The sequence below is a fragment of the Cyclopterus lumpus genome, chromosome 15 (genome assembly GCF_009769545.1).
Source record: "Cyclopterus lumpus isolate fCycLum1 chromosome 15, fCycLum1.pri, whole genome shotgun sequence".
In the NCBI taxonomy this organism is placed as follows: Eukaryota; Metazoa; Chordata; class Actinopteri; order Perciformes; family Cyclopteridae; genus Cyclopterus; species Cyclopterus lumpus.
Window position 1 is genome coordinate 18,822,917 of NC_046980.1, and position 21,897 is coordinate 18,844,813.

At 44.6% G+C, this 21,897-nt stretch overlaps 2 protein-coding genes across 5 annotated transcripts; both read left to right on the forward strand.

The window, feature by feature from the left end:
* Nucleotides 1-357: 357 nt before the first annotated feature.
* Nucleotides 358-6,887, forward strand: LOC117744008 (leucine-rich repeat-containing protein 27-like). 4 transcript variants are annotated; one of them, XM_034552054.1, is made up of 11 exons: nucleotides 358-740; nucleotides 1,508-1,815; nucleotides 1,928-2,058; nucleotides 2,314-2,372; nucleotides 2,684-2,836; nucleotides 3,319-3,511; nucleotides 4,390-4,530; nucleotides 4,828-4,927; nucleotides 5,474-5,541; nucleotides 6,180-6,300; nucleotides 6,408-6,887. In XM_034552054.1, the coding sequence occupies exons 2-11, from the start codon at nucleotides 1,564-1,566 to the stop codon at nucleotides 6,519-6,521; spliced, it is 1,332 nt and encodes a 443-aa protein (XP_034407945.1). In that variant the 5' UTR covers nucleotides 358-740; nucleotides 1,508-1,563; the 3' UTR covers nucleotides 6,522-6,887. The 4 variants fall into 4 exon arrangements, with proteins under 4 accessions (XP_034407945.1, XP_034407946.1, XP_034407948.1 ...); XM_034552055.1 differs by having other exon boundaries at nucleotides 385-740; nucleotides 1,549-1,815; XM_034552057.1 differs by lacking the exon at nucleotides 4,390-4,530 and having other exon boundaries at nucleotides 385-740; nucleotides 1,549-1,815.
* Nucleotides 6,888-7,255: 368 nt separating this feature from the next.
* pwwp2b (PWWP domain containing 2B) lies at nucleotides 7,256-15,958 on the forward strand. The gene is made up of 3 exons (XM_034552352.1): nucleotides 7,256-7,689; nucleotides 10,084-11,818; nucleotides 14,232-15,958. Exons 1-2 carry the CDS (start codon nucleotides 7,550-7,552, stop codon nucleotides 11,816-11,818), a joined length of 1,875 nt encoding a protein of 624 aa, XP_034408243.1. The 5' UTR covers nucleotides 7,256-7,549; the 3' UTR covers nucleotides 14,232-15,958.
* Nucleotides 15,959-21,897: the final 5,939 nt, after the last annotated feature.

Here is a 21,897-nt window from a genome sequence, read left to right on the forward strand (position 1 = left end):
TATATATATATATATACATACATACATATACATGTATATACTGTATATATATATATATATATATATATATATATATATATATATATATACACATACATATACATGTATATACTGTATGTATATACTGTATGCATGTGTATATATATACAAATATTTACATGCATATATATATACATATATTGTAACTGCTGATGGGGGTAAAAAACAAAGATATGTACAGTATTTATATATGTATATGTGTGTATATATACTATATATATATATATATATATATATATATATATATAGTGTGTGTGTGTGTGTGTGTGTGTGTGTGTGTATGTGTGTACATCAGATTCAAGTTTAGGTGTTGGACTCGAACCTGGAGGCGGGGTTAAAGGAAACACTCGTGCGCATGCTCGGTGGACCTATGCATGCAGAAGAGATCTGGGAACATCGTCCGTAACTTCTGATTTGTATACTCTGAAGTCGAACTTTTTTTTGCTTCACAATGAGAAACGTTCATAGGGACGAACGGGGTCCCGCCTCCAACCTCTAACCACAGAGCACTTGGGCGGCTGTCGTTTGTGGTGACATCGTTCCCATAGTAACCAAGTCACACTCGTGAGGCGGTGTTTCCAAGCTAGTGCTGCACTTTCCGACCGTATTTCATATTTATTTTGGCGTTTGACAGAGTTTTGTATGTGAAGAAGACACCGAGTCGCGTCCATAGCCCACGAGTATGTTTATTCAAATTCCAGGTAAGCCAATGCGGCGCTAGTTTAACTAATTTACTAATGCTAACGCTAACGCTGGGCAACAGCTGACACCTGCTTGTAGACAGAGTTAAACCCTCCCCTGACATGGATAGCTGCTGTTTAGACGGAACCACAACCACGTGATATTTAATAATAATAATAATAATACATTTTATTTGTGTAGCGCTTTATATATAAGTACTCAAGGCAATTTACATTGTAAAAACAAACAACAGAAGTAACAATAATATAAACAAAAGAGATGACATAACAGTATCAAACAACAGTAACACAGAAAACAAAAACATACTGAACTAGCATCACAGGTTAAAAGCAGATTTAAATACATGAGTTTTAAGTGCTGTTTTGAAAGTGGCGAGTGATGGAGAATGTCTGAGGTGCTGGTGAGTTCCAGAGGGAGGGGATAGCAATGGAGAAGGCCATGTCCCCCCAGGTCTGATGCTTGGAAAGAGTAGGGGGGGTGGGGGGGGGTGAGGAGTTGGCGTCTGCAGATCTGAGGTTGCGGGTGGGAGTGTGTCAGGGCAGGAAGTCAGAAAGGTATGACGGGGCTAGGTTGTGAAGGGCTTTGTATTTGATGAGGAGAATCTTGAACTGGATTATTTGCTGTATGGGGAGCCAGTGGAGGTTTTGAAGGACTGGGGTGATGTGATCTCTGGTGCGGGAGTGGGATAGCAGACAGGCAGCTGAGTTCTGGATGTATTGTAGCTTGTTGAGGATTTTGGTGGATGTGCATGTTGTTGCGTACACAGATTCTCATTTTCAGACTCCGGTCGCAAAAACGCCCACGCAGAGAGACAACTGAGCAATGGACACTAGACATCTAGGCATCACCTCGACGGTGTCCTCCCCGGAAGAGAAGGAGGAGGAGGTTCCTGACCTGCAGCTACGCTTTGTCTTTGGGAACAGCGTTGTCAAACCACAGTACCACCACCGCCTTCTGCTGGAGGATGCTGAGCAACAGGAGCTCCCTAAGTGTTACTCAAAAGAAACGTTATATCTGAGCAGAACTCAGCTGAAGCATGTTCCAGAAAGTATTTTGAAAACCAGCCCGCTAAAGGTCAGTTTGGACACCACTTGCCTGGCTACTCGCGCTGCAGTGGTTTACAATGGCCAACAATTTCCTCTCTGTGTTATCTATTGATTTTAACTGCTCGTTGTATCATCTTCAGTATTTATATCTTGAAGGCAACCAGATATCCAGTATCCCAGAGTCAATGTTCATAACCTTGCCAAACCTTCTGTGGCTGGACCTCAGGAATAACCAAATTACATCCCTCCCTGACAAAATTGGCTTGCACAGGTAGGTTACTTATATAACTGCTCTTTGAGATATATATTGATTGATTCCATTCACCTTGGGTTTATAGTGTATGTTTTTTTTGTCCAGTTTCACAAAATGTTTGTGTTCTGTTTAGTCGCAGATTCGCTAACCACAATCATAATTCCAAAGTGTGGCAAAATTAGATCCTTTTGGACTATTTTGTACAATTTGCTCATGTTCAGTTGAGGACTAAACACTCGCCTAACAATCTGTGATTTTGTTGTCTTCACGTAGGTCTCTAAAAACGCTGGTTCTGGAAGGAAACCCCATCTCAGAACTTCCACCAGAGTTGGGTGAGGGGAGTTCGGTAACCTTTTTCTAGCCAGCGATGTATCTACTCTTTCTGGTTTCATCACTTTCAATAAATCTCGCTAGCAGCTAGTCTAGAGCTAGATTCCGTGCAATGAGTTATTAATAGAAATGACACACTTCCACTTTCACCCACAGGGGCCGCTAAAATCGACACAAAATGAAAGGTCTTTGTGGTCATTTCAACGCTGTAAATCTGGGAATGTACAGTGTGTAAGATCACACTACTAATGTACTCAAATTAATCTGGACTAATCTAATGGATTCTTTCTCCGTCTTCTTTTTTTTCCCCCAGGGAATGTGATCACCCTTAAAGGCCTGAACCTGAGGAACTGCCCCATCCGTTTCCCTCCGCAACACATTAAAAGCCAGGGGCTCCGTAGTATCCTCAAGTACTTGAGGAGCGCCATGGCTATGCGGACGGTTAGCGCTAGGAAGAGCCCTTCAGGTGACTCAAACTTTGAACAGCGCAGCAGCACCAACGAGCATTCTGGCCATCTGCTGTTTTTGTCAAAGATAGGGCGGTTGGCCACAAAAATAGCTCCATGCCTTGCTACCACTTCACTGGCGTGACTTCTGTTCCCTTGGAGATGGCGCATGCCACTTGGCTGACTCTCTCTCTCTCTCTTTTTTATATTTTTAGCCAGATGAAAATGATCGATAACCTGTGGGCTCCAATTATCCTACCCATGAATAAAAGTTACAAACAGACCCTTATTGTTATAAGCTCTGCAGTTAGAAGGGAAGGGTTAACATGCTATTATTATCTAATTTCTTAGTGAAATGCTGGCATAATATGCTGCAGTTGAAGAAGAACTCTGTATTCTATGAGTCATTCTCATCACGACCAGCTGCAGCCAACACTGACTGTTGCCAGTGTTGGTGGCCCCAGCATCAGACTTGTAGCCACCATTGTCTTCTCATTGGCAGAACTGCCACTGGTGGAGAAGCTCCAGCTGTCAGAGCTGATGGGGTCCAGCGTGGAGCAGTCGGTGGACAAGGACGAGCTGCGGAGGTTCAGGGACCTCAGACACAAGTTGATTCTACTGGACAAGGTGGAGTTGGGCCCGTTGCCGCGGGCAGATAAAGACTCAAAGTCACGCCTTCTTCCCGCCATAAAACGGTAAGAGGTATTTGATTTTTTGACGCAAGATTGCTTTTTGACGCCATTATAGTTGGACATTTTCTGGGATATGTTAGTGAGCTTTTATTCAGGGAGGTTGATGCCACTCTCGTATATGTCAGAAGATGCTTTGCTAAACTTAGCTCAGCTTAGTTTAGCCTAGGATAAAGACTTGAAACAAGAGGAACCAGCATCTCCAAAGCTCACGGATTAATTAGTTATACATTGTTTGTTTATTTCATATAAAAACAGAAGTTTAAAAGGGGCAATTCACAATTTCTGTGTGGGCTGGTTATGTGCCGGACCTGCTACTAACTGGAGTCCAGTTTGACAAGTGGTGCTAGCCAAGAAATCACATATAACCTGCTGTTGAAAAAATCAAATTCTACACTTTGGTTTTAAAACGTGTTGAACAAATGAGATATTATATGTTAATAAGTGAGCTCCAGATGTGTTACCTTTGGACATTACTAGGCTAGCTGTTTCTGGTCTTTATGCTAAGCTAAGTTAACCGGCTGCTGGCTTAAGCTTCATATTTAACAGACACATATGATAGTGACATTTTATTCCTCTGCTAGAAAGCCTAAAATGTGTTGCACCTGTTCAGATATATTGCGCAACCGAATTTGAAAGTGTTATTGTTCTATCTGATAGCCGGGAAGAGGAGACGGTAAATAAACTCTTGCGATGAGGTCTGGAGCTGTGTGTGGCACAGTGCTTTGGAAAAGGAGAGCAAAACACTTTTTAATGGCATTCTCTGCAGAGGAGACCAAGTAATACAAATAAAAAAATCTCCCAGGCTGTCTACGCTGGGGCTCGGAGCTCAGAGCTCAGGAGAGCAATGAAAATAAAGCATTTTGGTTCAATTCATCCGCCAGAAAAAATGCAACCACCAAGCCCAGCATGATTCCCCAGCTCCCCCTGTTTGACACTCGGCACTGGAAGAGGCTAGAAGTAAGGAGACCAGCTGCAATGAATGATCTGACAGAGAAACAGGCTATTCTGGGGGAGAGAAGAAAGTGAGTTATGTTCTATTATAAGAGTCTTGGGTTCAATATGATACGTACAGTCTCCACTGTCCCACAGCGCTGCATATTCGACCATATTATCACTTTTGATGAACTGCAAAGAATGTTTAGGCCAGGTAAAACCCAAAGACTAGATAAGGTCTAGCCTGGCCTCTGCAGGACTTGGAAGAATGCTTCCTTGACTTTGAGAACCACCCCATGTCCACAATGTAAAGAATGAATAATCCCAAGAACCCTTTTCCTTGACATGGATCTATTACAGTACATTTTTATCCGTCTCTCCCGCAGGAGCCAAGAGGCTCTTCGGAAGTGGCGTACACAAGCCAAGATCACCCATGAAAAGAAAACGCACGGGCGGAAGAAGCATGCAGAACAAAGAAACCAAGAGGTATTTGTGGAATAAACCCCCACCACTTCCACCTGTCACCTGCCCACCACAAGGGGGCAGTAGAACGTCACCTCTGTCACACTGAGCTGGGCACGATAACAATGATTATGGTACATTACATTTAGATGCTGGTAAATGAGGTTTTCAGGTAGCAGCGCTGCCAGAGTTGGTGTCAGTTATCCTTGAGGGCGGCGCAGTTGAAGACAGCAACAGACGGCATTGCTCGCAATGGAGAGCGCCACGTCGGTGCTCTCGGAGCATATAGCTGTCAAAGCTGACATGTGCAGACAATGCAGATGGATAGGTTTGAGTAATTTGACTGTCAGCTGCATTTCTACGCATTCAACTTGGAAATGTAGTGTAAAATGTTTGCCAGTAACCGCTTGCTTAAATATTCACTACACAAAATATAGTTAAACAATTGTTGTTGTTTTGTTTTTTTAAACCAACCCACTTTGGGTATTTTGACACAACCAGGCTGTTCTGCAGCTACAGCTGCTCTATAGAACAACATACATGATAATAAACAGCACCTCTTTGCTACAGGAAGCAGAAACGGATACAACACCTGGTGTGGGTCAGGCCTTGTCCATCCCAGAGTGTGAGGAGAACAGGTAAAGACCAAAACCCTGCCTAACTCCAGACAAAAGGAGCACATATAGACCTGAAACCTGAGCCAGTACAAGAAGCATAATCAGATCCGCTGCTTTGCTATGTTTCTGTTTGTTTGATTGTTGTATTTAAAAAAAGGGAAACCAATGAGGCATGTTTTCTAACAAAGTCAGACTACTGAGCCTATTTCATCCATGATATGTTGGGCATTTAGTTTATAGAAAAGCGACACAGATCATCCTGAGCCATAGGGACACAGGTACAACAGGTTAAAGTATCCACCACTTGGCATTGTCTCCCATAGTGAGCTATGCAGATAAAGGTGGAAAGCTAGAGACACCTAGTGGACAAATAGAGACAGTGCACCCACCATGGAGCATCAGCAGTTTCTTTTGTTCTCCTTGAGCAACATCATGCCCCAAAAAACAGACAAACCAGGTTTGATGGTACACCTCAGAATTTTCTATTTGCATTGATCGGATGAATCTTAAATAAGAAGAAAACAGTTACTTCAGAGGCTTGCCTATTTAATCAGCTACTAGACATAAGGGCTATGAGACAACCAGCCATACCTAGGCAATTAACTTAGATATTCAGTACTTTGGTATGATATTTTGACCTTTTGACCTGGTCCTTCTAGATCAGCCCGCGAGCTGGAGCGGCGGATCCGCGAACGTGTAGACGAGATGCAGGAGAGACGCAGGAATCCCAGAGGCACCACCACCGAGCAGATGGCAGCGGCAGAGATAGACATGGAGGAGGTCTGACCCTCTGTTTCATTATTCACACAACTCAATCTATATTGAACTAATAGGTTATTGATCGGAGGTTATTTTTTCTTTGTTTCTCTCCCCACTTCGAACGACAGATGAGGCAGTTGCAGGCTCGGCTCCTGGAGAGGAAGAGGAATCGGGGAGGAGATGGTGAAAATCGCTTCACTATCTTTACTGGAGACACCTGGCCGAGTTTCATTGACAAGTAGCGGGGATTTGAGTTTTGTGGTATTGAATTCAACATGAAGACAAATAACTTTATGAATGACCATTGCAATGCTCATATCATTAAAAAATATATAAAGATCTCATGATGTTACTGGACAAGTGACTGTTTTGAAATGTTCTTATGCAAGCCACCCTCTCCATTATACAAACGTGTCATGTGTCCAATTTACCTTAGCTCATTATTATCCGGTGCCTTAAAATATGTACACAGTAGGTATGGTACCATCACCTCTCTATGGTGTGAAATGAAACTGTTTACTTGATAAATGACTCACAAGACTTATTTGCATACACAAGACTCATATTCTCTGCGTCAATTATCTGAAATGCCACCCCACAATGCTAATTAAACAAGGCTTGAAATATAAATTAAATAATAATTAAAATGTATAATAATAAACTTGAGTAATCATTTATTTTCACATTTCAACCTACATATTATTTTAAAGGTTTAAACAAATAAATAAATCAGATTTAGATTAATAGTGGGTTACATCTCAAGTACTGTATCCAATTGAAGGATCTAATGGGCCTTTAATGCTTTCGGGAAAGTATTTGATGGCTGTACATTACGAGGAATATTTCGAGGTAATGTTTATTTCACATTTGTCAATTTTACGACGCTCACAACACATTACAAAAACGCATCCATGTTTCATCAAATGGTCAGCATATCGGCGCTATAAGTTTGAAGCGAAACGCCATTGGCCTCTCGCTATGGAAAACGGAGGCATCCCTGCACTTGTGAATGGCAACAAACAAGTCAAAGTAAGCCGGAGAGAGGGTAGGCCTTGTCTTGAGAGATGTCTGCTACTCTTGCACAGGGAGCGTGATGTCAGCGGTGGCAGTGCTGTTGTAATTGACTTGGTGGGGGTGATGGCGTCATTGTATGCACTGGTGTAGCCTCCTGCTCCAATAGCGAAGGGGAGACGGATCTTTAGCCGACGCGACCGTGGCTCCCTTGGCCGGGATCGAGCACCGCCGAGCCGGACACTTGACGCCTGGAAACATGGAGGCTGTGGCCGAGGAGCTGCGGGCCGGCTCTCGGATACCTGTCACTATCGATCAAATAGTTAACGATACACTGGTGGTGACGCTGACCTACCGAGACAGGAGCTACACAGGGATATTACTTGACTGCAACAAGAAGTGAGTGTTATTTCCTGTGTTCTCTGTCCAAATGTATCTTTGAAATTAATTTGCTCAACTCGGGTAACGGCTAATGTAGCTTTGATGCTAACGAGTCGAAGCTAGCCGCTTAGCCGTCAGCTAGCGGGTAAGCTACCTGGTAGCTAACTGGGCCTCCATATTGACTGACAGGGCAGCTAGCTTCTAGCTGGTCGGCTTCTGGCAAACTGACTTCATTTTGGCTCACGCTGAGGTGGACAAATGCATTATTTTACTACGGTAAAACGTGGAATGCCAAAATAGTGCTGTTGGGTTTGTAAATGACTCCTTGAACAATACCTAGTTCATGTCACTGGGTTCACGTATAGCGTATTGTTAGCCTCATCACATACAGAGCAGCTACAAAGTATCCAGTAAAAGGGCAGGCCGTGGCTCAACACTACTCTTGTAACTATTGCTTTGATGCGTTTATACGCAAAGATGCCATTGTGCCCGTTTTCTCTGAGGAATATTTCATTCTGAAATACATTTGCTGGTGTGACAAATGGCTCCTCTCACAGCCACTACTGAGCTGCAGAAACAATGGAAATGGCAATAAATGGAAATGGCAATAAAGATACATGTGGGATTTAATCGATCCCAACTGTAATGCCTTTTTCTTTTAAACCTAGTTCTGGTGAGACTCGGTAACCATATTGGACTCTGTGCCTGACAATAAAGAGGCCCACATCTTGCCAGTTAACAAGAAAGTGCAATGCTGTTTTAAATGAAACCTTAAAAAAAAAAAAAACTTTTATATGAATCAGTGTCATGACTTATCTGCCTCCTGTTGGTGTGTGTCACATGTGTAAGCCTTGTGTTGCTCCTGGTGCTGTGCACCTTTTAAAAGACACTGGCTTTGGACTATTTATAGATGCGCAGAATCAGAATCTGGTCAGCTTTGCCCCTCAGTATGCTTAGATGTTTTTTCATGCGAGAGCTCAAGCTGTCCTGAAAATAACCCACCCAAATGGGAAAAGGCAGGCTTTGGAACTTAAAAATAGGCTCATATTTCAGGCTTTATCTCTGACAAAATTTGACTTCTTCTTCCTTTTCAGCTTGTGGCAACACATTTCCTGTCATCGTCTCCCACAGGTTATTATTTGTAATTTTCTAATGGCAACGTCTCAGGCTTATCATTCAGGCAGATCTCTGCGTCTAGTTACACTGTACACAACGGGAGATGGCAACAGCGCCGTGAATCATGGCTGGTCATTTGCTGCGTCCTTGTACTGTGCTTAATGAGCAGTGGCTGTTCCCTGTCACAGGCTCCCCTGTGGTCGGTCTGCCTAAATCACTGCAAAGACCAACATTCGGCTGCTTGGGGGGGGGGGACTCATGTGAAAAGGTGAGAGGAACAAGCCTCACAGAGAGACTATAATTCGGAAGTGTCAGCCAGTTGCCCCTCCTGGGGAGGGACACACTGAGCTCCCCAAATGTGCACTAATTAATAATCTCTCCTCACATGAGCCCCAGATGCAAAAACAAACTGAAATCTCCTGGATCCTTCCCCGTACATCTCTGTATCCCGAGTGATTCATGGGATTGTTTTTGTTCAGTCAGATGTTGGGGAGGGGAGGGGGGGGGGTTCCTGGGCATCCTGTAGTCTCTTTGTCTGCTGTCTCCTGACTAAAGCAGCACAGCCATGTTACTGTTGCATGCCAGCCACCTCTTAAAGATTCCTTGGCAGTTGGGTCTGCTTTGGACATGTTTGCTGAACCCGGAGAATGAAAAAAAAGAAGAAGCATAAAATCAATCTACTATTGCTACATTTTTGCTGCCTTAGGCAGCAGGACAGATAATCGCCTGGCTGCTTGCGGACCCCAACCCCCACGCGTAAAGGCTTTTCAGCATACAGGTGACAGGGAGAATGGTGCTAGTGTATCCAGCTGAAGCAAATCAAAATGCTAAAATAGGATTTCACTCATAGGGAATACTTTGGATAGATCTGGGTGCTATTTCTTTCTTTTTTTCTTCCCTTTTCTTTTTGGCTGAATTGAATCGGCAAGGTATTTGATTTGTGCTGTCCCACTGGCCGACTGGCGGCTTGTCCAGGGTGTCCCCTGCCTTCGCCCTATGTCAGCTGGGATAGGCTCCAGCGCCCCGCGACCCTAATGAGGATAAGCGGTATTGAAAATGGATGGATGGATGTCCCACTGGCCTTAGATTATCTGACAGTGAAATGCAAGCACGGCATTACAGCATCTCTCTTGTGGCAGAGATTGCTTAACTAAAAAATGTGAGAAATGTTTGTCATGTGTAACAAGACTGTTCTCACTGGCTCGCACTAACTTCACTGAAGCAATCAAATGAAGCTCAATGAGACACGCAGTTATTAATTTATTGTTGCTTACTTTTTCTTTTCTTTTTTCTTAGGACTGGGCTTTTCTGTCTACCAGAATTCACAGCAAAACCTGGGGACTGCCGGATATCTACATCGGTTTGTCAAGATGTCCCAGAAGTTCTGAGTGAGGAGCCGGTTTCCAAATCTCCCAGCCAGGCTTCACACAGACCAAAGGTTGAAAACACTCTTCCGGAAAGCGGCACACCTACTGCACCTCTTCCCTGCCCTGTACCCACACCGGTGCCAGCTGGAGAGTCTCCTTACCCTCCTTATTTTGAAGGAGCCCCCTTCCCTCCGCCCTTATGGGTGCGCCACAGCTACAGCCAATGGGTACCTCAGCCCCCTCCGCGACCAATCAAGAGGAAGAAGAGGCGGACACGAGAGCCCGGCCGCATGACCATGAGTACGATCCGCCTGCGGCCACGGCAAATACTATGTGAGAAGTGCAAGAACACACTGAACAGTGACGAGGACAGCAAAGATGGCATGAGCAACACTTCTAAAACTTCTAGAAAAGAGAATGCACTACAGAGCGATGAAGATGCCGAGGACAAGGATGCCCCTTCCAAGCTTTCGAGAAAAGAGGATGTTGTCGCAGCCAAAGACGCTAAGAGACGTGAAAATGGCAACAACCTTGACAGCAAGCGACTCAGGAAGGACAAAAGGGGGGACACTGAAGGGGAGAAGTTCCCCGGAGGTGACATCATCCCCCACAGTCCTGTCATAAAGATCTCTTATAGCACTCCACAGGGCAAGGGGGAGGTCATGAAGATCCCTGCGAGAGTCCACGGTTCAGTCAAGCCATTTTGTCCCAAACAACTGGTGCAGAACGGCGTGGGAGAAAACGGCAAGACGCCTTCCGACCCCACCAAGGAGCAGCGGCACATTTTAGATGCCACAAGGTCCGGCCTCACCGTGTCCATTCCCAAACTCAAACTAACCAGGCCTTTTACAACCGTGGGTCAGGACTTGCCCTCTCCAAAGATCCACTTGAAACCCCCCCAGCGGGAGGGTGAGGACAGCGTGGTCGAGTATGAGGCAGAACTTGTAGGAGGCACCAGGAGACAAAGCCCCAGGGGGCCCGGTCCATGCCTTCCCCACTCTGAAGACTTGAGGGAAGGTAAAAACTCACTGGAGTTGTGGTCTGGGAGTTCAGGAGAGGAGGCGGATCACGGCCACAGCGACCTCACCCTCCTCATCAATTTCCGTAAGCGCAAAGCAGATTCGTCTAGCCTGTCGGTCTGCAGCAGCGACAGCCTAGACGAGTCCAAGTCCTTCAGTTCCGACGGCACCTCGCCGGAGCTGTGTGACCTGGCGCCAGGCGAAGACCTGTCAGTGACCTCATCTTCTGTACCGGCGCGGGAGGACTGCAAGACGGTACCGCCGCTTACGGTGCGGCTCCACACCCGCAGCATGACGAAGTGTGTGACCGAGGAGGGCCATGCCGTGGCGGTAGGCGACATTGTGTGGGGGAAAATCCACGGCTTCCCCTGGTGGCCAGCGCGTGTCCTCAGCATCAGTGGCACCCGCAAGCAGGAGACGGCCAGTTGCGAGGCCCAGTGGCCCCAGGCAAAGGTGGCGTGGTTCGGCTCACCCACCACCTCCCAGCTCTCGGTTGCCAAGCTGTCGCCCTTCAGGGAGCTCTTCAGGTCCCGCTTCAACCGCAAGAAGAAGGGGATGTACCGGAGAGCCATCCTGGAGGCGACCAAGGCCGTGGGTCACATGGGCCCAGAGATTACGTCACTGCTATCCCACGGCGACACGTAGGTCAGTTCATAACAGTTAGACATGTGATTGTTATCACATCATCTGTTTTGGATAAATATGGCCCTGTGCTGTCCAAGACTTCAAATAGGGCTGGGTAATGAATTGAAAATTGACCATAACAAATATTGCCGATTTTAAGTGATTTTGGTATGTTTGATACATTAGCTCCTTCTCGCAGGCTGTAGCCGACCGCCGTACCTGAAATTACATCAACAGTAACAACAATGTCCAGGCTAACTCAAAGAAAACTTCCCAAATGTAGGAAAAATTGCATCAAGAAGTAAAATGTGTAATGTGTACATAAGCGTTGTCTTTCTATACTTTCTAAAATGTTTATTTTAAGGTTATAACATCTATCTCTTTACCTATCATTAAACAACATGGCAAACTGACTTAACTAAAGAGTTGTGAAATGTCAGCGCTACCTTAAACCTAATAAAGGACAAACTTCTAATTTATTTTTAGGGTTTACCGTTATCCAATCTGAACTCTGTATCAAATCCGAGTCGGTCTCTTCTTCAAATCTCTTACCGAGTATTTTCTTAGATTTAGCGTTCACATTTTGAAAGTAAAAGAAAATCTCAGCACTCAAGAGTTTCAGTTTAAATGTCTAAGGCTGAGAAGCCAGAATGGGCTTTAAGTTGCAGTCTAATTAATTTCTCCCAAACCAAACATCAGTACACAGCATAAAAAAGAAATGTTTTACAGCAAAGGATAGGACATTTTTATTAAATATTTATCTGACATGTTAGTAGCTTCATATTTGGATCAAAAGTTTATTTATTTATTTATTTATTTATCAAATTGAGGAGACTGAGTCAAAATGAAGATCTTGATCTGCTTCAATTACTTATATGTTGTGAATGAAAGTAGAAGACCCCTGAAACTGATTGGAAGCCTGGAGAAAATGCATCACCGTTAGAACTACAAAAAAAAACTTCCCTAGAGCCCTCTAACCAGACTACAGACAAGTTTACTGAATAACAGCTGATATGGCCAGCCGTCATAATTGTAATCGGTGGAAACAATGAAAACGGCAGCAAAAAAAAACCACGTTAACGTCTGCGTCTGAGAGAATCTGTATTTTGCCAGCTCGGGTGTCAGAAATCAGAGTTGCATATGCTCGAAATGTTCACACCGTAGAGCCATGGTATCCTAATGGCATTCATGCCCTAAAATATCCTGCAGATTGAATGAGACACCATGAAGGTGTTAATCACGTCTTTTCAAAATGCTCCTCACTTTGGTCCACGCAGAGAGTCATAATCTTCAGACGTCAACGATGTTGCTAATGCATTTAGCTTTAGACCCCTTCTCTGTTTGTAAACATGGTAAGTTATTTTTGTGGGTGGCGCTCGTAGAACATCTGTGAATGCGTTACTTAATGCTGGTTAGCAAGTTTTATTGGCTTTTTAAAAAAAAAATTTAGATGTATAATTGCTAAAGAAAATAAGAGTTTCTCTCATTATGTAAAGTATCTTACTCTCCTGGACCCCAAGTGTTACTTGAGAAAGTTAACTTTAACCAACAGGACCATATTAGCCAACCTCCCCCCTGGAAGAGGACGACTGGCTAGTTAGCTTGTGCGTATGCGTGTGTGTGTGTGTGTGTGTGTCCGTCCCCCTTCGGTGAACACTGTTAGCTGCGTGACGTCGGCTCAGGTGCCGCCATGTTGAAGACAATCTAAATGCCCTAATCTCATATCTAGCACCTTGTGCATGGTGGAATTGGCAACATGAGTACAATTTGACAACTTAATTTTGAGTCTACAGAGAAGAGCCGAGGCCCGTGCTGTGGTTACAATGGGACTGGGCATGTCTTCGTTGCTCTTTCCAGCTTTAATGCGGGCACAGGATAGACTACTTACTGTCAACAGGAATAGCTTGTAAATAGACAACACCGCTTTAGCAAAAGTAATTCAAATGGTATTAGGCACCGCTAGTGCATGAAAATAAGCTTGCCGTTATGTCTTGACAACCACACTGTCATACTGTGGCTGTGCCAAACTTGTCCCCCTGGTTTCCCAGTGCATTTCTTTTCCCGTGTCGCCAAGCAGCAGGTCCTCAACACACACTCTAAATATTGCCTTTTGAGTGATATAAGAGACAGACGGGCTGCTCCCAATTCTTCTGTTTACTCTGTTATGAGCTCAGTAGCCAAGAAGAGTAGAGAATATACACAGTGAGGGGTTCAGACCTTTATTTGGAACTCTTTTCCAGAGCTCAGAAAAGAAGTGTTTTTCTTTGCTGCGTTAGCCACACGGAGGGTTTCAGTGAGCTGGAAAAGTGAGCTGACGTTCACTTCACAGTACTCCGGAATCTCAGATGATTCTGCACCAGAGTTGCCACGCACCCTGATGCATGACCTGATTTTCATTGTCTCATTGACTTTTTCCTCTCTTTCTCTTGTGTAGAGGCTGAGGACCGAAGAGAGGTCGTCAAGTTTTTTTTCAGAATTCTGGATGAAGACCGAGGAGTACATGCGGTTGCCATGGCTACTTTTTTGGGGGTTGAAAAATAGCCACGGTGCAGTGTTGTTGAGACTGGAGAAGGGCGCAAAAAAGAAAAAACGTCCAGGCATCTTATGGTCTATTATGAACTGAACTATTCCTGCTTTTTTTTTTTTTTTTTTTTTTTTCTAGATTTAATTATATTTCAATAGAGCCGAATAACGACACTACAAGGACCCAAAATGTATTTATTATCTGTAACGGTTTATTATGATCCACCCTTCTACTGCGACACTCGCAAATCCTCCCCGTCTGCTGCTGTCATCACCGCAGTCCTCACCGCCAGTGCGAGGTCCAGGCCTTCGTCCGGCCAGAGAAAGCAGGTGTCATCTTCAAAGGAATAACCCCCCCACCCTCTTCTCACACTTGGACATGAGCCATTTGACCGCGGTTTTAAAAAGTCTTACCCCGAATCCTCTTATTTCTGAAAATGTGAACGGCTCCATCCAGAGACGAGAGTGACTGTTCCAGCTCCCCACAGCAATCAGTGTTCCATCCTCGTAGCCTTCGGATTAGTTGGATCCGTGGATGCATTTATACCGAACTCTATTCCTCTCCAGAATCACGTTGCCTCTCTTCCATTTCACTTTTAACTTCATGTCCGCAATCTTCCCCCTCCATCTCTTTATTTTTCCTGAGAACTTTTTTTTTTTTAACATCACTTTAACTATTTAAAGCTTCAAGTTTTAAGAAGGAAAAAAAAGCACTTTATCTGTACCTTTGGTGGCCTGCTGTAAGCTAACTGTCTTGGACACTATTGCGAGATTACGGCCCTGATAGGCAGCAGGGGAGCTCAGAAGTCTTGGTGGTCGACTATCCACGGCCTTTGAGATGCAAACTTTTTTCTTTTTACATTTAATTGTATTGTACAAATTTGGGGACAAGAGACACGGATGGTTGTGTACACTGTATTCTCGCATTCGACTTGGGGTACGTTTCTCGCTCAGTTCATTTGCCACACACAAAAATCCACGTTGAACATTTCCACTGGAGAAACATGTTTGAACAAATGTCCACCCTATGCATTGTCAGTTAAAGCTTTATGAGTGACAATGGGGAGGGGGGAAAAATAAAATAAAAAAATGCTGTAAGAATACTGTGAATTCAACTTGCTGAGTGTGCGCAAGAAAAGCTTGCTACTCGTCGGAGCCTGCAGTTATTGAGTCATCTGGTAAAAACAGACTGACCTTTAGTGACCTTTTGTGTTGAAAGCAGCACTGTTGGAGTAAGGAGACAGGGGGCCAGCGAAGTCAAGAGACCACAGCTGTCGAGCACACCCGGTCTGAATGAAAACATTATTTTAAAGAAAATGTACCGACCATCGCTCAGCCAACCAGCCCATCTCCCTTCCACTTGTCTGGGAACACTTTGTTCCAATCGAGGCTGTAATCTAGCCCACTCATTGTCAATTAGGGGAGGGGCGGGGCGCAGGTTACTCACGCTGGGGTGTGACTGTTTGTCGAGCTTGGCTAGTTTCCAGTGAGCCTTACTCAACAAGGAGCGGGAGAGCCTCTATCTATGTATGTATGTACGGCCGTCAAGATTTTTCCCGGCGAATGAGCAACATGGCTGTCTACTGTTGCCCACGTTGGTCAATGTTATTGCCTACTTTTTTCTTTTTTTTATATGTACTGTACATAAAATAAAATATAAAGCAATACCTGCGCTGTTGTGGATGGGTCACTTTGTCATGGACGTTCGGGAGGGTTTGTGAACAGTTGACTGTTAGCTGCTCGGGTCTGGAGGGGGTGCCCCAAAATGGAAAAAAATCTTGCCTCCGATTTTTTTCACTGAAAGCCAGAAACCTTTTGAAAGAAGTGAGCATTAACCAGCGAGGGGTCTAAATAAAATATCCTACTTGTATTATGGTAAATGTAGAATCTGGTATTTTGTGATTATTGACCCACAGCAGGATGTCTCGAACTCTGTTTCTTCACTTTTGACTATTCTTTATTGAATCTGGACCGTGGCAAGAAATTAATTTGTTTTTAATGATGTCAAATATGTATTTAAAAGGTGATTGTGGAATATATTGCTTTCATCGGTACCTCATTAACGACTCTTGGTGAGATGAAGCCCGATGCCACTCTCAAGCCCGTCCGATAAGAATGTGGTATCAATCTTCTCGTCAAAGTCTATGCGACAAAGCAAATATCTCTGAAAATGTTGTAACTACTGCTTTCTTTTCAAGAACTGGAGTTCAATCTATCACGGTTGATGGCAAACAAAGCCTTCACAAAACATTATGTTGGATGCAGCCATGGCTTGATGATTTGTAGCCTCTGTGTCATAAATAGGAGTGTGCCGGTTGCATAACGAGTGTGTGTGGCTCAGTTGAGAGGCAGATCAAGGTGAGTTAACCCTCCCCTGGCCATCTCCTGATCAGATAATTTTGCCACAGAGGCCCAGCTGAAGGTCTTCCCCCCCACCCCCCTTGCCTGCTCTCATTTCACACCACTGACCTGACTGTCTACTGTTAGACATTTCATAACTTTCCATTATCATAACTCTGCACTCTGTTATCCTTTGACTAAAGCAAATGCACTAATTCAACAGGGAGAGAACAACAAATAAAGTGTGGAATTCCACAAATACTAGAAATAGACCCATTTTGGTGTTGAAGGCTACTAAAATAGCTGCTAGTATGAAGAGTTCAATAGTAGCACACTGCCAAACATGCCTCAGGTGGGGCAGCTGGCCCTTTTTTTTGTTGCTACCATGGCAACATAGTTGCACCAAAACTTAACGCTCTACTCATGGAAGTGCTTCTCCCTAGAAGTGTCAAATTATTCCTTAATAGAGTCCATTTTTTGTGACCCTTTTTCCCTTTAGGGTGTAAAAACAAACGTGAGACCATACCACATGGCATTTCCCGTGGTCTTCTGAAGGCCTGAACGTATGCTGCCTCATAGCACATTTTCCAAGAAGTGAGGCGCCGCGGGCGGTTATGAACAATGGGAAACACCATTTTAATCCAGTGTGCTTTAAAACAACAGTGAAGCTAAGCTTTGAGTAAAGCCGGTCTCAATACTGTCTAACTGCAAAGGGGTTGGTGGTCAAAGACGGCTCAAGACAGCGTTCAGATCATATGTAACCAGATTGTCTGGTCTTGATGTATAAATAGGTATTTGCCTTCTCCCGGTGCAAACAGAACCCTGATTTACAGTTTAGATAAACCCATCTGTCTCTGTGTTTATTACAGCTGTGTTGGTTTTTCTACTGCTGGCAAGTACTCGCCGCCCGAGTCCGTGTTTGTCTCCGTGGCTGTTGCTGCGAGTCGATCCACCACATTGTGCAGGCAGGTGAGGCCCGGGAGGGAAGGAGGCCCCCCTGCATTTTTCTGAACCTAGCTGTGCCACACACAAATAAACACACACACACACACACACTGCATTTCCTGTGGAGTGTGGTGGGGGGTTGGCCTGCAGGCAGGACAGCAGTGACCGCAGCGGAGGGAGATTCATCATGCTGTTTGCGGCTTTTACTGAGGCAGAGCCAACGAACGGCGCCTCAACGGGCATGTTGGCATTCACATCCCAACATTATCTTATTATATTATTAAGACCTTTTTTATTCCTTAATATCATTGGATATTCATAAAGTAAGGAGTTTGTGGCTCGCGTTCTCATCTGTTCATATTTTACATCCTTGCGATGCATTTTTCTTTTTCCCAAAATGCTGAGGGAGTTGTTGAAGACATTTTCTTCATTTGCGTGCATTTTGTCCTTTTAAATTGCGGTGTGGGGCTCCCAGAGGGGCGCCTTAGAAAACCCTCTGTAACACTCAACCCACTGGAGTTTATGTACGCCCAGGTGCCCAGGTGCCCTTTGTCCGTACAGGTGGTGTACTGCAGCAGCCCACTTCACAAGCGGGTGTCTGCCATCTGCACAGGCCGCCGAGACAAAACAGGCTAATTGCATTTCGATTTGAAAAGGTAAAGGTTTAGGGTTCAACGTGTGCCGACCAGTTCCACGAGCGAGCGGGAGGGAACACACCACTGTTGATACGAAAACACGTCCACCTTTTCACATGCTTACACAACAAACATGCTCTGTCTCTCAGTAATCCTTGTATTTCCTGTAGCCGACTGCGGCATCCATTCAACATGTGGGGATTTATTTTTTACCCAGCCCTCTCTGAAACCCCAGACCTGCGTCGATAGGTTTGAGCACATGCTGGCGCACACAGGGCCTGGAGTTGCGTCGGTCCTTTTCCTCCACCCACCGCATTCCCATTCTGAGCATGCGGAGGGATGTGCTGCTCTTTCAGCATAAATCTGTGACAGAAAAAACACAAAAGGGAGGCACATGGCAATGGGATGCCGTGTGCAATTACAACTAATGATATGCCTCCATGCATGCTGTGGCCATAATTAACTGTAGAGGAAGCCTGGTCTCTCTGTTGGAAGAGGATGCTCGAAAGAAGAGAGCCAAGGCTTAGTAAAGCAAAACCTGCCTTGACATTCTTCAGACGTCATGGCTGCTATATACCCCAGATTAGGCACTTTGGGTGGTCCTGTGTTTGGAGTAACATGATGCAAACGTTAATGGGATGGTCCGGAATTTAGGTGGAACTTGGGTTTGCTCGAAAAGGACTGGTTGAACTGGAGGTCGGCAAGTTACCGAATAACTGGATGTACTGAATTATGCCAGGAAAGGGAAAATAAATTGTCATGTACTGAATTATGCCAGGAAAGGGAAAATAAATTGTCAAAGTCGGTCATCGTAAGAATATACTAAGTACTCGTGGAAGTTTGACCTTAGTCAAATGAGATATGAAGTAAATGCCCTTAGTAAGCCAACATTTTGACTTTCTACCTCAAAATTCTGACATCCAAAGGCCCGGCTGTGTAAACAAGCCAGGATGATAACACGCAGAGGGTGACTTCACTCTTTGCTGAGGTAGACGCTATGTCTCTACATAGCTAATAGTTGTTTTCTGCTATAGTAATGCTCTGAATGCCAAATAGAGAACCGTCAACCTAATTAACCCCTAATCACTCAGGTTTCTTTGGGGTGGAAATGGGCTTCCGTAGACAAGGTACGTCCAGAAATAATAATTTTGTATATTGGTTTATGAACAAATTTTGCACAATATACTTGAACTGATAAAAATCATGCACGCACATATATGGATGCTGCTTCCACTTGAATACCACAGAGGATGACTTTGTTCTTAGTGTGTGGAAATGTGCTTCTCTAAGCTTTAACAGTCATGAGGATAATGAGCCCCATCCAGCCTGGCGTATTTTTGTTTATTTGATGCGTTTCACCTGTCCCCGGAGATGGCACGGTCGCTTCAAAAGCAAGGCCTTGGCACGTGTCCAGCGCCGGCCATGAGAGGGTTGTCTCCTCCTTTGTCCTTGAGGCCTCAGAGACATTTCTCACTCCTGTCATCTGTATTGACAGCCTAAGTTAGCTGGCCAGGTTTCTTTTTTTCCTCATCTTTTTATAAATCCGAGTTAATCATTTGCCACTTCAGTGTCTCATTTACATCCTGTAGCAGCTAGCTGCCCCTCTTTCCCTTTTCTTTTTTCTTATTTTGTTATTGATAGTAGCATGAATTAGACATTTACAGATGTCTTTCTGACAATTGACATTTTTTTAGATGATGCTCATTTTAGTTATACACATAGTCAAATGGGGTGTAAAACATAGAATAAATAACAACAAAGAAACAATGAAACAAAGAACAAAAAGAAAACAATGTATAACTAGGGATCGATTGTCTATTGTACATTCATTGATTTATGAAAATAAAATCAGGTCTATGAGGTCCTCTTTCTCTTTTCAATGTAATAAGGATAGTAAACACTTCATACATGTGTGCCATTTGTCTTTCATTTATTTCAATATTTTAGCTTGAAAAGTGAAAAGATGTCTGGAAGAGGTTGTACAATGTCCTTACGGGTCTGTGCTCGCCATCAAAAACGATTCTCACTCTGAGTATTTCACCATTAAGGTGTGCGTTAACAACAGACACATTGTGGCTCAGTGGAGAGCAGGGTTGTCCTTTAATCAGAGGATCGGCGGTTCGATCCCCGGCTCCACTAGCCCATGTCGATGTGTCCTTGGACAATACACTTGTAGCTGTGCCTACGGTGTGTAAATGTGTGTGAATGTTAGTTACTGCTGATGTGCAGGTGGAACCTTAGCTCCTCCCATCAGTGTATGAATGGGTGAATGATGTCATGTAGTGTTAAAGTGGTTGGCTAGAAAAGACTAGAAAAGCGCTATACAAGTACAGGTCCTTGTACTAGTCATTTTTGGGGATTTCTCTTATCTTATCATTGCCAAACATGCAGCCACTCCCAAAATCGCCCCCACGCAATTCCAGGAAGAGAGTCGATACATTTCTCAGGGATCTGGGCGTGGTTAACATATCAGACATGACAGCCTGCAGGTCAAGCCGTATGACCCGGTTAATTACAGCTTGGGCCCCCGACAGGAAACCGCCCCCGGTTATGATGGATTTTAAACCTTTAAAACAGCGCGTTTGTGTGTCCTGTCCCTCTCCCAGCCCGCGCAGCCACACAAGGAATTCCTCAAATATTAACACAAGTGGACAGGTTGAGTAAACACTGGGCCTAAGTCTTTGTCAAGGCCACTTTTATTTCGGGTTGCTCCAGGTTGCGGCCGGCCGTGAGCATGCATGCACAAGTTCCTTGCTGAATCTTCCAGGATGTGACTGTGGTTCTGCCCGGCAGTAAGCGGCGGGCCCCAGGCCTCCCAGAGCAGCTGTCAGCAGGCTTTGGGAGGCTGAGAGAAAGAGACTCGCCCTGCCCCCAACTTCACCAGCCTGTCTGCTCTCACTGCAGGGACTAAAGGGGGATGGGCGCTCATACACAGACATAGAGCAAAGGGGAAATCATGAGCGATTCCTCAGCTCCCTCTTGGTGAAAATTACTTTTTGAAGATGTAGACTTGATGTGAATCATCGCCCTGTGTTTTTCTCCCCTCAAATGGTTTTAACAGTAGCCCATCAAAGCCTTCCCCTCAGTCCCATCTGGCCCTTTTCTCTTTCCTCTCCTTCTCAACCTCCTGTTTACCACCTCCTCCATTGTTTGTCCACGGGTGTTGTTTGTGAAGCCACAGAGCCAGTGTGAAACATCCTCGAGGGTTTTAACCCTGCCAACATCGCCATAGGAAGCGAGAGAGTCTGTGGCGTCTGTGTGAAAAACAAAATGACAGGATAATCATAAGAGTAGGCCGGCTAATGATTGCATAACAGTCCGACGTGGAATCTACCATGAGGGCTTATGTACGTTGTTGAGGAAAAGCGGCATGAAAAAGTGGAGTGGTTAAAGGGTCACACTGGATTTACAGAGAGCTAGCTGCGTCTTAAAATGTTTAAATGCAAGAGTATCAAGCATGAGTGACGTTTGACCTTGAATGGGTGAAAAAATGCTATAAATGACTTTTGAAGCTTCCACTAGAATCTTTTTTGTTATGTAAAGTCTCTACTTGCCATTCTAAGTTGTCCTTGGTAAATCCGTGCTCTGTTAGGTGGAAGCCGATGTGACAGGACTGGAGTAGGTGGAAAAAGATGCAGTGGTGAGAGGCAGTGGTGG

What these genes read in the sequence shown, in the direction of transcription:
- LOC117744008 (XM_034552054.1), top strand. Translation starts at nt 1,564, where the DNA reads ATGGACACTAGACATCTAGGCATCACCTCGACGGTGTCCTCCCCGGAA. An exon ending in CTTCTTCCCGCCATAAAACG is followed by an intron (nt 3,512 to 4,389) that starts GTAAGAGGTATT and finishes TTCATCCGCCAG; the next exon opens with AAAAAATGCAACCACCAAGC. An exon ending in CCAGAGTGTGAGGAGAACAG is followed by an intron (nt 5,542 to 6,179) that starts GTAAAGACCAAA and finishes TGGTCCTTCTAG; the next exon opens with ATCAGCCCGCGAGCTGGAGC.
- pwwp2b (XM_034552352.1), top strand. Translation starts at nt 7,550, where the DNA reads ATGGAGGCTGTGGCCGAGGAGCTGCGGGCCGGCTCTCGGATACCTGTC. An exon ending in TTACTTGACTGCAACAAGAA is followed by an intron (nt 7,690 to 10,083) that starts GTGAGTGTTATT and finishes CTTTTTTCTTAG; the next exon opens with GACTGGGCTTTTCTGTCTAC.